A 17,036-nucleotide genomic window follows, 5' to 3' on the forward strand; every position below is an offset into this window, starting at 1 on the left:
ATGTTAGTAATGTTATAACATGTTATAACATGCTTCTTCTGCTCTCATCTCTCAGTCATTGCATGTAAAGATCTTCTTGGACACTTCCAAATGGTTTGCTGCATTTCAAGAGTTCACACTAAGCTGATGATTGATAATAAAGCGTATTTGGCATGCTGTCCTGTGAGAAAGCCCTAAGCTCAGAATATCCTTGAGCCTGGGGCTCCCTCCCGTTTGAAGGGCAAGAGGAGAGTTTGAGCTCAGGTAGGTCTCGAGAACTCCCCTGCTTGTGAGCGTGCTGAGATATATCTGGCTAAGAGTTCCTTTAAGATGCTATTTTAAAGTAGTCAATTTACTTGTGTTTAGACGGTGGGAGGAAACCGAGAAACTCTGGGAAAACCCTCGTGAACACTCTGCACAGAAACGCCGACCGGGGTCGAACCAGTGGTAATCTTGGTGTAAGGCAACAGTGCTAACCACTGGGTTAGGAGTAGGAATGGAAGTAGGAGTAGAAGGGGGGATTTTTCAAGACGAAGATGACTGGAGTAGAAAGCTCTGGTAATTTATAGTGTGTCAGTATTCGTCTGGTGCAAAATGCAGAGCTGATGCGGTACCAGCTGTGTTCAATCATAAGCACGTGATCCTCTTGAATGTAGTTTATTAATAAACCACACTTATAAAGCACCCATAACTTGAGGTTGTTCAATATGATGCGATTTAGTTTCTATGTGCGATTTGATTGGACAGGAATTGCAGGACAGATTTTTCTACTCAGCCAATCACCATAAACAAGAAAAATTAAAGTATTGACTGTAGGTTGAAGGAAAATAGTAGAGCAAAAGTACTGATACAGCACTGAAATATATTCAAGAGAAAAGTACACATTTTTTACACATTACAATTCCTGAGGAAAAACTACTCAATTACAGTAATTCGAGTATTTATAATTTGTTACTGTACACCACTGGAGATGACAACCTATGGCTGTAAATTGTGTTCGCTTGCTTATAGGAAGGCAGAAGCATGAACAGTACATGGACACTCCACACTGCGTTTATATAAAGAGAGCCCACGATAAAGTATTCATGATGGCAACTAAATAATTACACACAAGTTAATGCACAGCGGGAGGGGGAAGGGAGCGAGACAGAGCAAGTAAGAGGTAGACAGAAAGATCTGGGTGACGAACAATCCATTACATCAATACAAACAGGTTTTTTCATACATATGTTTTATTTCAGCCATCATCGCTCCAGCCTTAGAATCATCTTCTTATCATTCACATATTCATCCTCCTAACAGTTTTTTGGGGGATTTTTTCATTATTATTATTATTGTTTTTTGCAATTTTGTTTTTGTTTGTTGTTGTTTTTTTCTTCAGCTGAAATGTTCTCTCGCCCTGACTGCATTTCATTTTAATCTAGCTCTTAATCTCAGCTTAATCTGAACATATAAAAAAGTAAACCTTTATTTTTTTTTCCTTGAATAAAACTAAAAAAGCAAACGAACAAACAAACAAAAGTATACCCAGAAACTGTAATACCATTTCAAAGAGGATATACAATATTAACAACATTAATCATCAGTGTTTCGATGATAACGAACAGGTTGCTAGGTCAACATGTTTGTCATTAGTAGTGTTAGTATCAAGATCATCGTCAGATTTCTGTGTTGAGCATCACTCATTAAATTATCATTGCATCAAGTTGACATCATCCATGTTAATATAAGCATGCAAACACATTTCCTCAGGATCATTCAGAATTGCACTGACATAGTGAGACAGAGGAAAGAGGGGAGACAAACCAAGAGCTAAAAACATGAGCTGGGGGGGGTGAAAGTTTCTTGAGTCTAGTGTGTAAGCTGATGAAGGGGTCAGAGGTCACGCTACAGGGATCGTGCCTCCACAGTGTAAGATCTAAGGCAGCAGAAGAAATGGGCCTGGAGACTGTGGGTCGATACCACATCCACGTGTATGACGGAATCAATGGCCTCTTAGAAAACAACAAGAGCTGATATACGATAACGGACTGAGCGCACACTGGCAAGAGTGTGTGCGTGTGTGTGAGTGAGTGTGTGTGAGTGTGTGCATGTCCTGAGGCCGGGCATGTGATTAATAATAGAAACAGAGAAAATATGAGCTCAGGGGGCTACGGTGGGAAATAATTATACTGATGTACATTTCAATAACATGAGCGGTAGTGATTGGTAATGCAGAATTCCTCCATTGAGGGATGTGTGCGGCAGCATTGGCAGTGGTTGTACTGCGATATTAAAGGGATAGTTCACCTCAAATTAAAATTCTGTCATCGTTTTATTCCAAACCAGCATGATTACCTACAAAAGATAACATTGTGAACTAAAAGCCAATGAACGTCCAAAAACAACAAAGGAAGACATTAGCTATGTTTTCATTTAAAGATGTGAAATAAATTTATGCGCAAAACTGGAATGTCGCATGAAAGACATGCGAATAAAGCAGCCTTTTCATCCGAGTCAAAGACAACAAAATCTAAACTTCCTGATTATCTGGCGCCAAATATCAACAGTAAAAATATAATTTACTGCGGTAGAAGAAGCTACTCAATCTTTTCTCAATTTAATAAAATACTTGCGCCTCAGAAGACAATGCCGTCACGCAATGAACGCGTGGTGGCGCTTGAAGGCGTAAAAAGCAAAGCACAGATGATCTTTATAGTTCTGGAGGTAATTGATAATATAATAACATGAATACTGAAATGGTTAAAGCGTTTAAGAATAACCAAAGCAACATTTCAGATGTTTTACAGTTTGCTCAGCCTGCTGGTTTGTCCATTTACACACATTTGTATCATCACATGATCTCTTATAACAAAATCACATGACTTTTTTAATGCGCATACTGGAATTCGATCTGTAAAAGTGTCTCCATTGTAGTGTTTTGCTGATCTTTTTTGTCGAATAAAAAGTTGATCCTACTCAGTTATGCGCATTTTTTTTTCTTCGTATTTTCAAAACTTATGTGCATCTTGGCACTTCCATCAACTGTTTTTTATACACATAACCAAACTAGGTGCATGAAAACATAGCTATTGACAAAAAAGTAAATTCTCAAGATATAGTACAATTGAAAATTCTAAGTACCTGAGCAGTGACACACTGTTAGCGAGCAACTGGTGGCATCCATGCTGCTGAGAGCAATGTGCAGATGAACATGTAAATGCAGACTCATGTTTTCCACTTAATATCTAAATAAATGTACAACTCAAACGACAACAGTGAGAAAACAGCAGTAAAGAATTAATCTGATGATAGTTATGTGTATGTTTGCATGAGCAAACATTCACTTATATTGCACTTTATAAAGTAGACTGCTTTACATAGATATTTCCATTAGATGTCGCCTACGCTATTGTTGTCTATTGGAAGGAATGCGTCAATAGAGCCGCCATTTTAGTTCAGAGTAGTGCTCTTTTGAAATGAATATGGGACCAAGGTGCAGTAGAGGACTGGCCACCCGGAGCCATAGATATATAGGCATATATACATATATCTATGATCTGGAGTTTTCCCGGTGGTCAGTATTATGACATATTATAATTTGACATAACTTTTCTTTATAGATGGATAAGTGATCGCACGGGCATTGCTGACAAAGAGCGATTGTTTTTGTGTAGGGAAATGAATTATTCTTCCTCCCTGTTAAATTTGATCTGTATCCTGAAACACACCCCCTCTCCTGCTTTCACTTCTAATGCTAATGGAGGGACTGATTCGTTTGTGAATCTCCGTTATGAATGACTTGTGTGAACCATCGATAACCCTGCATCTCAATGTGCATATCTACCTTTCTGATCTAATTTTATGTAACATTTGTATTATTCAATATTTTAGGGTGGACAGTTTGCACACTGAGGAGCAGGCACTGTTATTATAAGACACCCTTTGAAGTTACTTCAAAAACTAGCCATTACTTGAATTACAGCCGAAAATATGTTAAAGTTTATAATATAATAAAGTTTCTGGCACCACAGCGTCTTGTTGTCATATTCCCTTTACATTGTTTGCTGATTTTATTCAACAAAACTAGCATAAGCCTAGTGTTTAGCGCGAGTTGGTGCTACATTGCCTTATGATCAGAGCAGTAAGAGACTGTATTATCATCAATAATGCTACTTGTTTAGCACAAAAATACGTAACATACAAAAATGTAAAAAACGAAATCTTACCTAAAAAATGTGATGCCTTTATGCTTTGTTTTCTTTGGTTGCTCGTTACTACACCCATACACAATGCAAAAGTCCAGGATCTTCTGACTGGCCTTAGTCTTGACTAGTGCGGTTAAACAACAATTGTCCTAGATTTGTCCTAGAAGGGGACCCGTATGCGATATCTAGTGTACATATCTAAAGCAGCTTCTCAGTGTTTATATTTGATCACAAACATACTACCATGATAAGCTTAAAATGGAATTCATTCTTTTTTTTTTCGCGCTTAGTCCCTTTATTAATCATGGGTCGCCACAGCGGAATAAACCGCCAATGTAGCCAGCGTATGTTTTACACAGCAGATGCCCTTCCAGCTGCAACCCAACACTGGGAAACACCCATACACAGGTGCACTCACATACATACACTACGACCAATTTAGCTTATAAAATTCTAATTTAACTGACCCAGCCAGGGCTTGAACCAGCGACCTTCTTGCTGTGATGCGACAGTGCTACCCACTGCGCCACCGTGATGCCCTAAAATGGAACGAAACTAAGAAAACTAGAGAGTAGCCACACCTAATTATTACATCATCACAATGGACTAATAGTATTTTATAGGTGTTCACCAGCCAAAGCAAACTGTAAGGTTTAAAAGTTTCTGGGCCTTAAGCGATGACAGAATTGAAATTTTTGGGCAAATGATCCTTTTAATAGCGGCAGTGACCCTGGGTATCAAGGGTATGTGAAGGTTTTGATAATGCTCTGACTAGAGAAGCAGCAACCTGAACGTTTACGAGAAAATAAAATGCATCTGAAGTCAGTTTGTAATGTCAAAACTTTAAAAGTAATCTTGTGGAAAGGTGAAACAAATGTCCCCCTCTTTGTCTCTGTTCGCAAGGAATGCTCAGACATAAAAGATAGTCACATTAGCCAAAAAGAGATGAAGAGAACCAGTTTGTCTTTTTTTCTCCACTTTTTCTTTTAAAGACAATGAAAAAACTTCCAACATTTTAGCTGTGGCCATCAGGTCTGTCCCCTCCTACATACAGAGCACATTTACAAAAAAAAAAAAAAGGGAAAAGAGTGAGAGAAGCACACCCAACACGAGAACACAGATCAGGCTAGGGACGAGCTGGTTAGGGACACAACGGAGACAGGTCACAACCACATTCTACAGAGAACGACCGAAACGCGCATCTGAGAAATAGACCCTGTCCCTACCAAGTGCAACAGGTCCTACACAAGAAATAGTTCCTCTAAGACACAGGACAGGAGACACTTGATTGTTCAAAAAATGAGATTTTCTCTGTGCAGGACAAAGGCGAGGGAAGTGGAGACGTACACGGGGTCACGGTGACATATACCAACATACAGGCATACACGCGCACACATCCAAACCAACGAGCAAACGCATATCGACACAAAAAGAGCACTCCCACAAACACATCAGATACACGGGAGGAAAAATTAGAAAGAAAAAGAGGACGAAAGTGTGTGTGTGTTTCAGAAGTGGTCCTCTTGGCAGAAGGATGATGGAGAGCACACTCTTCCTCTTTTGAAATTAAAAATGTCTGAGAGAAAAAAAAATCTTGGCGTGGTATAAAAATAAAATACTATGGCCAGATCTTTTTTTTTCTCTCTCTCTCTCTCCCCCCTTTGGATATGTTTCCAGGAAGTGCACACAAATCCAAGCTCAGTCCCAGTTAGGGTCCGCTGGCAATGTTTGAAATCAATGAAAGCTCCCATTGGAAGAGTTCTCAAGGGGATTCAGTCTGCCAGTGTGTCCAGGTCAATGAAACATACTCTTTCGTTCAGTATCTGGTAGAACAAGAAGAATGACTGGACTCTAGTAAACGAACGCAAATAAAAGAAAACGCTGCCGATCTCCAAGAGCTCCGAGCAGAAGTTGATAAAAATGTAGAAGGCAGAGGGACACATTTCAATGCTGCGTGACATGATTTGGCCAACGTATCCGTCCTTATTTCTCCTCCTCCAGATGGGAACGGTCATAAAGTAGTCCTCCTCTCCAGAGAAACAGGAAACAAGGATACAGCACTCCCAGAACTTGCAGCTACTTGTCCGACTGAAAACACTTTGTAAAGATTTTCTATAGCTACACACAGACACCCGTACAAACTCACGTACGCACATGCGCTCACACATACACAGAAACATTCGTGGTCCATAATCTATCAGGTCTCTCTCCTGATTATATATATATATATATTTTTTTTTTTGTTCTTTTTTAAGTAATTAAAATCTCTATTTTTTTGTAGGCTCAGTTTCAAATAACTAAATAAAGATTATCTATTTAAAGTGGGAATGTTTGTCATATTTCCCCTGAATAAATCATGACATATTTTGACTTTAACATCATTCCTGAAGCAAAACCATCCATGCCAGTTGTTTTGTTATGAGTCTGGTGTGTGTTCTTTGTCTGTTTGAGTGTGTATCTGTGTGTGCTTTGTGTCCGGTCTAGTCTAGGTGTTGTTGTTTTCTTTTCTATATATTGTGTTGGGTCTGCAGGGTTGATTTAGAGGAATAGCACTAACACAAGCACAGCCTCTCTTCTCTGCTTCTTTCTTGATGAACAATTATTCACAGGTGAAAAGAAAGAATGTATTCCCGTCGCTAAAAAGATAATGCTGACCTGAGGATGGGAAAGAAACAGAAGACAAAAAAAAACATGGTTAGCCATATGAAGAAGAACAAAATGTTACAAACAGCTTAAGGGAACAGATGGTAGCATTCGTAAAGTGTTTGTGATCGGCAGCTGTATTTTCTCTCAAATATATTTGAATCTAGAGATAAAAATAACCTATTTTGTCATATATTGGATTTAAGCCCATTTGAAGACAACACTGTAAAACCCCAAAAGTTAAGGCAACTCAAACCATTTGAGGAAACCGATTGTAACACACCATTTAAGTTCAAAAACTAATCCTAATGAGTACTGTAAACTTAATCCATTTGAGTAAACAAAGCAATCTGAGCACAATAATACCCAATAAATGAACCGAGTGATACAAACCATTTAAGTTCAAAAACAAGTCTATGTGAGAACTGTGACCTTACTCCATTTAAGTTGAAGTAATGAAGTATTTAATTAACTTGTTACCTTCAACGCTGAGTTCAAAACTCTTTTTAAATGATTAGAGTTACCTTTCAGTCAATTTTGAGTTAACTACACTCATTTCATTTGTTAAAGTTGACTGTTTGGTTTTACAATGAAGTTAACTTACAAAACCGTTTCCTTGCACAAAAGAACCATGCCTGAAAATGCAACTGGTGCAATCATTTTTCCTCCAAAAGCATATTGTTTTGAAAAACAATAACATTGACCTAATAGGAGATAACTCTCCATTTATCTAAATTTACCTGATGATCTGGGACCTGTACACCCCATTTAGCGCCAATTTGAATTTAGAATTTTGACATAGCAGCGTCAGCCAATGAAATTAGTCAGCAATAGGCCACTGTCTGAGCTGGTGTATTTGTATACAGCGATCTGATTGGCTGATGCTTCCATCGGCGCTTGAAAAGTTGAGCAAGTCTCAACTTCTGCAGCGGGCAACGCCACTGAAGCGGCGCCGACGGATCCACAATGCAGTTTGGCAATGCGTGACGTCACCCATTCAAAGTGAATGGGAAGCATTGAAGCTGACGCCCCGTGTGAATGTAGTTTTTCATAACAAAACTGAGTAAATGTAACCATAGTTACAGGACTGACAATTGTATTCTGCTGCTGTGAACACAGTCATTGATGTTTTTAGCCTGTGTTCATTCATGACTGAAACCTGAAGCACTGCTGTGTAACAGTTCGATTCATTCACCCGCACAGATCCCATACGTGTGGAAGCACCCCATCTATTTACAGTGTGTGTGTCCATGTGTGTGTGTACTCACATCTCTACTCAGAGTGAGGGCTGTCCACCACTATGTTTGGCTTGGGGGAGGGTGCGGCACTCTTTGACACATAAGTGTTTATGGATTTTTCCTAAGGAGAAGTAAACAAGAATTCAGAAGGAATATTTGGTCCATTTAATGCATTATACAGATAATTCATGATCACACAAGTATTAAACAGTGATGAAATGAGCTTCAATGCAAACCCTCTTTTACCAATAAATGAAATCCCTGTATGAATGTATTAAAAACATCCAGTTAAAAATTTGTTATTTTTTACCATTAGTTATCTTTGGAGTTGAACTTATTGCATATGTATGTGATAAATGTAAGAGAGGACAGTATTTAAATGAATTGTGCAGCATGATTTATTAAGTTTAGCAAAACTTTATTTACTGGAATTTGCTCCACTATTCAATGCCAAAAATAAAAATGATAAAAAAGCTGCATCTAACATCGCTGCTGGAATAAAAGAGAGCACACGGTAGTAGGCGAGCATATTACACAATTGTAGTTGTGTAAAAAAAACAAAATACAAATACTTAAATGCCTGTAATCGAGCAGTTTTTGTCAGGAATTGTAATTTACTAATTTGTTTTGAAAATGTGTACTTTTACTTTCCCTTGAGTACATTTTTAGTGCAGTATCGGTACTTTTACTCCACTACTTTCCTTCAACCTCCCTACTTTACTCACTACTTTGTTTATTTTTGTCTATGGGGATTAGAAAACATCCAACACTAAAGTCAACCAAATATCAACGTCTAATGATGTTACAACTTGTGTGGATGTTACCACTATGATGTCAATCAAATGTTGGATTTTGGTTGCTATACCTGACAAATAAATGTAAGTATTTGACGTCAATATGACGTTGGTTTAAGATTACATGTAAATGCATCAGCTTTTAACAGCGTAATACTCATCACTTACTACTCTTGAGTACTTTTGAAAGGGCTACTTTTTACTCATACTTTAAGTAATATTTACAACAGATACTTTCACTCTACTTGCACTACAGTTTTAGGCAAGTAGTGGTAGTTTTACTCGAGTATGATTTGTCAGTTCTCTTTCCACCACTGCACACTTGTGATGATTTACCTGGAAAGGCAAAATGATGTTAAAACCAATTTTACTAAATATTGACAGCTTTGCTGGCACCAAATCAGTGGAAATTAACAATTTGAATTCTTTTTAAATACAGAAATGCTGTATAACGTATATGGTATTCATATAAATGATCACTAACAATCATATTGATTATTATTAATGGCTTGTTTGCGACCGTACACCAATTTAATCTGTTCTTGCAGTATTACATTGGTCAGTCCGGAAATGAGCTGCTGCTTCCGTGTCCTTTAATAACTTGCAGAAATATCCTCTCTTATCAGTGCTTTTATGAGACTGTGATTTCATGGTAGTTTGCCCTGTTTAGCAAATCTGGTACAAAATATTCTATTGTATTTGCACTTATTACTTAACATGCTGGCAAACAGTAACAAATGCCAAGCAATGTTGATAATGTGTCTTAATGTATTAAGCATTATGCACTGAGCTGTACTAACCATTTTCCTAGGCAACCATATTTTTATGTCTTTATTTTTAAAAGCAGGATATTTCACCTCAAATCATTCATTAATGTCCATTTATTTCATAAGTAGCCATGTAATAGAAAAAAATATGTGCAAGCAGTCAAAAAATAAACCACCTCAACGGTCCTGATCCTAAATATGCTATACAGCATTACTTTTACATGTAACTCTTATTTTTATAGCCACGAGAAAGGTAAGTAATATACTGATTAGGATAATAAGGTCTATTACAGGACATTATGAATGAATTGCCATGCATTATTAATGCTTTTAGTAGAATGCATTATATACAGTGCTCAACAAAAATCAGTACATCCCATTTAGAAAAGGAATATCTTTATTAATTTTTCAGTGAATATAGGTCATATATTTTAGTGCATCTGAACAAAACAAATTTTATATAATTGATAAAATTATTAAAATAATATTTTCGTCAAAGAACATCTTTAGAAAGAGTAAGATAATACATTTAAATTCATGCAAAATATTGGTGTCACAGTCACTAGCGATCTAGCCCATGCAGATCGCTGGAGAACAACAAATCTGTCACCATATAAACTACTACTCCCTTCAGGCACCACACACACACACCTGTCCCGGTTCTCCATTGGTTACACACATACACATAGCTGATAGCTACTCAAGACTGATTACATGAACCATATAAACAGCACACACACTCACAGACATTGCTGAGTCTTGTCGGTACATACCCTGTAACATTATGAAGCGTTTTCCATGTTTAGTCTCTTGGTGTTTTAATCCTGCCGCCTGTATCAACCATTTGTTTGTTATCTGACTAGACTGCTGGATTTCCCTGTTTGTTACAGTTTGCACCTGATTGTGACCATTTCCTGACTGACCACTCTCTGTGTAATAAAGTACTGCATGTGGATCCTCAACTTCGGTGTCAGCATCCTTCAGTTGCAATTAAGAAAGAAAAAAAAATTACAAACTCAAAATTTTACACTTTAGTTTCGCTTGAATTTTGCTTTTTTTATTTCATATTTCTCCCTAACATATACATTCCGGTGTACAAATTTTGGACTGATATCATAAGTTATTTTGTTAGATTAGATTTGGCTTAAGTACTGACTGATCTAATGTACAGTATTTGCACAAATATAATATTTGTAAAGCTTCCTATAAAAAAATATTAATTTAAATGAGAGATGTATTAGGGATTTACTCATATAGGTTGAGCACTGTATACAGAAGTCAAGGACAGAGTAATTGTACCAAAAAGTTTTTAATGTTATATATTTTTTTTCTGTTTAGATTTGTCTTTCTTTCTTGTCTCATTTTGCAGTTTTTGCAGTTGATAGCAATCCCATAATATATTACAATTTGAATACCATAGCAAACTTTTATTTAAGTAAATAGTTGTCCAACAAATAGAAATGCTGTATTTCTTAATTAAAAGAATGTAGCTTTTAAGTATTTTCCAATTAAGTAAGTAAGCACAACATCAAGTGATCATTCACATAAACAGTCAGTGAGTGAGTGGTCTGCTCTTTATCGTGCCAATGTTTTCTGATTAATGCTGTCAGCATTATAGACAGCAGCAGCTCTATTAGACTTTATTTACAGTGCGAGCTCTAATGCATACATCCATTGCTTTTGTACTGCCTGTGTACATTTACTTAAAACATATCTGACTGTGTTTACATTAACATCTCCCCCAGACTGCCTTTTTAGCAAAAAAAAAGAAATAAAAAAAAGGTGCGTTTGAATGCAAGGTACAATTACTCTTTGCAGGCTGAATGTGCAAATAAAAATGAAAGTACAGCTATTTTTATCAACTCCACAACCTGCTTGAATGGTGCACACCAGTAGTTCTCAACCACTATGTGGACTCAGGAAAAAGGGCCTAAATATAATTTCATATATAATTTCAAGGAGTACTTTTATATCCTTTTAAGAAGAAACAACATAAGCATATACTGTAATAGCTCATATCCTTTATTACTACCATAGCAATGTCTCTTTAAATGCAAATGAGCTGCTGCTCCCCACCCCTTTTCCAGAAAAGGACGATGCCTTTACAGCTTAAAACTTGATTACTCAGGAAATGACAATAAACAAAACAACTGCATGCTTTTTAAAGTCTTGTCAGTTTTAACTCCCAACTTACAGGCTGCGTCTGAAATCGCCCACTACTCATTAGTTACTGCATTTGAATTTACTACTCGACCATTTGAAAAGTATGTTCTATATGGTATAAATGAGAGTAGTATCCCAGCAAACACGCAATGTCATATTGGGTTAGATTAAGGTTGCCAGCACCTAAGTACAATGTTATTCTGACATCCAATAACAACGTGAAATGACATTGATATTTGGTTGATTTTAGGTTGTGTTGAAAAATGACCAAAATTCAACATCAAGCCAACATTTTAAACCAACAGGTATGGCAACCAAAATCCAATGCCTGATAGACATCATAGTGGTAACAGCCACACAACATCAAACATTGAAAAGTAACCAAAATGCCTTATCTGACGTTGGACATTGACGTTGACCTGATGTTGGGTTCTGACGTCAACATCATTTTAATTTTCAACCAAAAAGCAAAATCCTACGATGTTGGGGTACAACGTCAATCTGATGTCATGTTGACCTCCTGTGCCTGCTGGGATGAATGGAACTCGGACATACTATATCCGCCGTTTTGTCATTATCACATGACCACATCGTTGTGTCACTTCACTCCCATTCACAAATTCTTCCATGGTGTGTTATGGGATGGGGTAGTATCCATCAGATGCGCAATTCAGAATCTCGCCGGAAGTATTAGTTCATCCGGGTAACTTCTTGCATACTGGTTTTCAAATTCTATGAATTCGGACAAACTACTTGGCTCACATACTGTTTTTCGTGTACTATATAGTATGGAAGTATGCCATTGCGGACACAGCCAGTTCTTTTGAGCACACAGACACAAGCCCTTGCACTAGAAGTTGTCATTTGACTTGTTGCATGAGTAAGGAACTACATTCTCTTTTGTGAAAGCTTTAAAATGTCCATAAAAGCATGTCAACTATATAAATTCAATAAATGTTGGTTATGTCTGTGAATGTAGACAGTTGTAAAAAGATCTTCGTGTGTATAAGTAAATTATAGATTTTTTTTGTTGGCAAACCAAGATTTCCAGTCATGAAAAACATTAGTAGTAAAAAAAATTCTTGACATAAAAAACTAGAACCCGCTGTGCTACATCCACATGGTTAATCAGCTATACTAATAGAGAAGACTCCAGATCCAGATCGGTTTTTACATTACTGTGACGGTTGGGTTTAGGGTTGGGACGGTAGATTTTAATAAAATACAATTAATGAGAAATTTAATAAATAATCTAAATAATTCTTGTTAACTTCCGGCTGCAGCAGTATCTGATCTACAGCTGATTAACTATGTGGATGGATAGAGCCCATCAGTAGGTGCAGAAGGCCCCTACTGGCCTATATCTATCAGCTAATAAAGCCCATTCAATCCAGTGATAACATTCAAATCGTCTGAAACTAGTCGAATTTTTATGAACAGAAACAAAATAATTAATTTGGATTTTAGTTTTGGTTTGGGGCCTTCAAACATTTTTGTGGATGATGGGGGTCACTGGGGAGTCAAAACAGCTAGGTATCAGGTGTGAAAACTGAGGCTAAAGCCATTTTACTAGGGTCTTGGATTGCATAGAGGGCACCGCCTGTATAAAATAACAAACAGTGCACATTGATTGATTTCCATGCTCTCAGACACACACACATAATCCATGCGGTCACGCTGTATACCTCCACCAGCTGGTGCCAGTGTTCAATAGGCTTGCGGGGATTCGCCAGCATGGCTGTCCAGTGCTCTCTTCCCGGCCCATCAGCATCACTGCCCATACGGCACATCCCGATCACCTCATTATGACCGATACTGAGAGATGGAGAGAGAGAGAGAGAGAGAGAGAGAGAGTGGGAGGGGAAGAGAGTGAATTAATGCAGTTAGGCTTAGAAATGAAGGAGAACCACAGCACAGTGCATCCATTACCACAAATAGGCAGGAGAGCAAGAGAGAGAGAAAGCCACAAAAGAACACAAGGAGCAAGAAGGCAGAAAGTAACGAGATATAAAATTAAGCCTAATCCGCATCATGTAATTAGAAAGATACAGACAGGACCTTAGCGTCATATAGCAACCTGCCCATTAAGACACTCTCTCACACACACACACACACACACACACACACCACACACACACACACACACACTGAGAGTTTCCACAAGCAGTCCTTTAATTACGCAGACACAGACTGAGAGATCACATAATTACACAGACAAACAGAGAACAGAAGGAGAGAGAGAGACAGAGGTACATTCCAATTATTGAATTACGAAGATAAACAAAATGAGGCGGGTGCACAGGGAAAGGACTCAATGATTTGAGCGAAAATTTTTCATCGAGGACAGATGGGTAGTTGTTTATGATAAGTCTACTGATTGCCGAGGTAAAAGAAACGAGAGAGAGGAGATGAGAAAAGAGGGAAAGGTGTCATAATCACTTAATTACTTGAAAAATTAGTATGAAAGTGGAATAACAAGCAGAGTAAATTTTTCCCATATATTAAAACTATTAAAAGGTTAGCTCACCCAAAAATGATAATTACCTCATCATTTACTCAGCCTCATGTGGTTTTAAACCTTTATGAGTTTTTTTCTTCTGTTGAACACAAAGGAAGATATTTTAAAGAATTCTGGTTGCTTGCACTCATTGACTTCCAAAGTAAAAAAAAAAAAACATGAAAGTCAACAGCCCGTTCACACATACAGACTTTTCTGGAAAATGGCTGGAAAAGGGATCATGTGCAAACAAGCCCTTTTTGAAAATACCGGTAAAATATTAATTCTTAGTGCCAACTGTGGAAAAAATGATCGATAAAATGCTTATAATAAACCGCTGTGAGTTTACCTGCACTGAACTGCGTGACATGTGAGCATGTGATGAAGTGTCCTGTGAGTCAGATTTGAGTAGCCTACAACACTGGCAGTCTTTCGTTTTTAAAATGTGATCTCACAAGCTGCAGCACAAACTCAAGAGTACATCTCGGTATCCTAAAGTGTTCCTCCACATCTTGTCATCGATGTTGTTCACAATAGCTATTATTTAGTCCATCTCTGAGACAAAAGCACCTACATGAATGCAAGATCTTTGAATAAAAGTGAAACAATGATGAAAATAACAGACCCCCTTCATGTTTAATACAAGCATGGCCGTTTAGAGCTTTTGGCTAATGATGTCAGAATTTACAGATATATTGGAATGAATGTGTGAATGGTCCTTTCCTGAAAATTCTGGAACGTCCTTGCCTGTGTGAACAGCACATATCTGAATTTACATGTAAAAGAAATTTTCTTGATATTTACCGGTATCAGTGTGTGAAAGGGGCTAATGGGTGCCAGTAACCAGAATTCTTTAAAATATCTTCTTTTGAAAAAAACTAAATAGATTTTGAAAACGTCAAGGGTGAAATGATGACAAAATTTTCATGTCCATTTATTGTACATAGTTTTAAAAGTTTCTCAAAAGGTTTATAAAATGATGAATAAAGAAATATAGCAGTTTACGGTATACAGTTGAAGTCAGAATTATTAGCCCCTGTTTGAATTTGTTTTCTCTTTTTTAAATATTTCCCAAATGATGTTTAACAGAGCACTGAAATTTACACAGTATGTCTGATAATATTTTTTCTTCTGGAGAAAGTCTTATATGTTTTAATTCGACTACAATAAAAGCAGTTCTTAATTTTTAAAAATAACATTTTCGGGACAAAATTATTAGCCCCTTCAAGCTATATTTTATTCCGATGGTCTACAGAACAAACCATCATTATACTCTAACCTGCCTAGTTAACCTAATGAACCTAGTTAAGCCTTTAAATGTCACTTTAAGCTGTATAGAAGTGTCTTGAAAAAGATCTAGTAAAATATTATTTACTGTCATCATGGCGAAGATAAAATAAATCGGTTATTAGAAATGAGTTAATAAAACTATAACATTTTTAAATGTGTTGAAAAAAATCTGCTCTCCATTAGACAGAAATTGAGAAAAAAAAACAGGGGGTCTAGTAATTCAGGGGGGTTAATAATTCTGATTTCAACTGTATATAAAAACTGCAAGTCAATGGCTGCCAACAGTTTGAGAGCAAAAAAAATAAAGATCTAGATAAGACAAAACTAAATTAATACATGTGGCCAATGTCCTAGTTCTACATTTTAGAAATCACTAAGGACCACAATTTAAATGAGTAAATTAACAACACATTTTCATTTTGGGGTAAACAAAATTAGCATGAACAGAGTCGACACAACATTCTACTTATTTACAGCTAACAGTTTTTTAAAAAGGTAGCTTGTCTCTACATCTACAGTATTCTTTAAATTATGAGTAGTTTTTATCCAAGGGAGCTGCATTTGTAAAGTCGCTCCACTAACAATATCACTAAATCAAGAAAGAAACAGGTGCCAACAGATTTATCTCCTGCATTTTCTGTAATGCCAAAATAAAGTCAGTCAAGAGGATTTAAAACAAAATACTGTATGTGTGCTGCAAGCAGCCTGAAATCAAACAAATAACATCGGTTTTACCAAGCAGTCAGCACACCATGAACAACACTTCTTCATCTCCAACAAAAATAACTTGCACCTGCGCAACGACTTCCGCAGTAGCGCTGGTTTAAATACAGAAACAGTAAAACGGCATGTCAGATATATGTATAAAATGACTATTATCCGACAGATAGCGCTTCTGAATGGAGCGTTTAGCACAGATGGCATGCAGCAATGCTAAGAGCAATTCATCAGCCGTTATCTGTGGCTCACAGACGAGCAGCTTCATTAGGAGGGGCCGGTGGTGTGCCGCGTGCCATTGGGGAGAGATGGAATCACAGAGAGCAGCGACAAACACGCATTTGGGGAAAGTCGGATGTGGATTTCCTCAGCACAGAAAGCCATTCTTAAAATAGAAGCGTGATTTGTATGCACCTGATTTCCGCAAGGCATATTCTGTTCCACAAAAGCACACAAAACACGGCCATAAAAGTGGGATTAGATGGCACTACACACCGAGCAGTAGGTATACTTTTTCAAAAAGTAAAGGAGAAACATGTAGAAGAATATAAAATCTAGACATAAATGTCTCTCTTAAGGCCTACCACACACACACACACACACAAACAGAAGAGGTGACTTGAGCTGTGCCCACCAGACAAGAAATATTGGCTGTGTTACAGAGTGTCTCACCTCCAGACATTACTTCCATTAGTATTAGGCCGTCATGTATATTCATGAGGTGTCTGTCTTTATGCAAAGCAGTGCAGACGTCCACCAGG

General features: G+C 37.3%; 1 protein-coding gene across 2 annotated transcripts in view; it reads right to left on the reverse strand.

Annotated features, from left to right (window-relative positions):
* Positions 1–5,125: 5,125 nt before the first annotated feature.
* The window catches only part of syt3 (synaptotagmin III), a 92,352-nt gene continuing 80,441 nt past the window's right edge, over positions 5,126–17,036 (reverse strand). For both annotated transcript variants that reach the window (XM_087244624.1, XM_087244625.1), the window contains exons 11-13: positions 13,457–13,586; positions 8,078–8,168; positions 5,126–6,821 (exon numbers count right to left, since the gene is read on the reverse strand). In XM_087244624.1, coding sequence (XP_087100750.1) covers positions 8,082–8,168; positions 13,457–13,586 — 217 coding nt within the window. In that variant the 3' untranslated portion in view covers positions 5,126–6,821; positions 8,078–8,081. The remainder of the gene's footprint in view (positions 6,822–8,077; positions 8,169–13,456; positions 13,587–17,036) is intronic.

Source organism: Danio rerio, chromosome 3 (assembly GCF_052040795.2).
Source record: "Danio rerio strain M-AB ecotype USA chromosome 3, GRCz13ab, whole genome shotgun sequence".
NCBI lineage: Eukaryota > Metazoa > Chordata > Actinopteri > Cypriniformes > Danionidae > Danio > Danio rerio.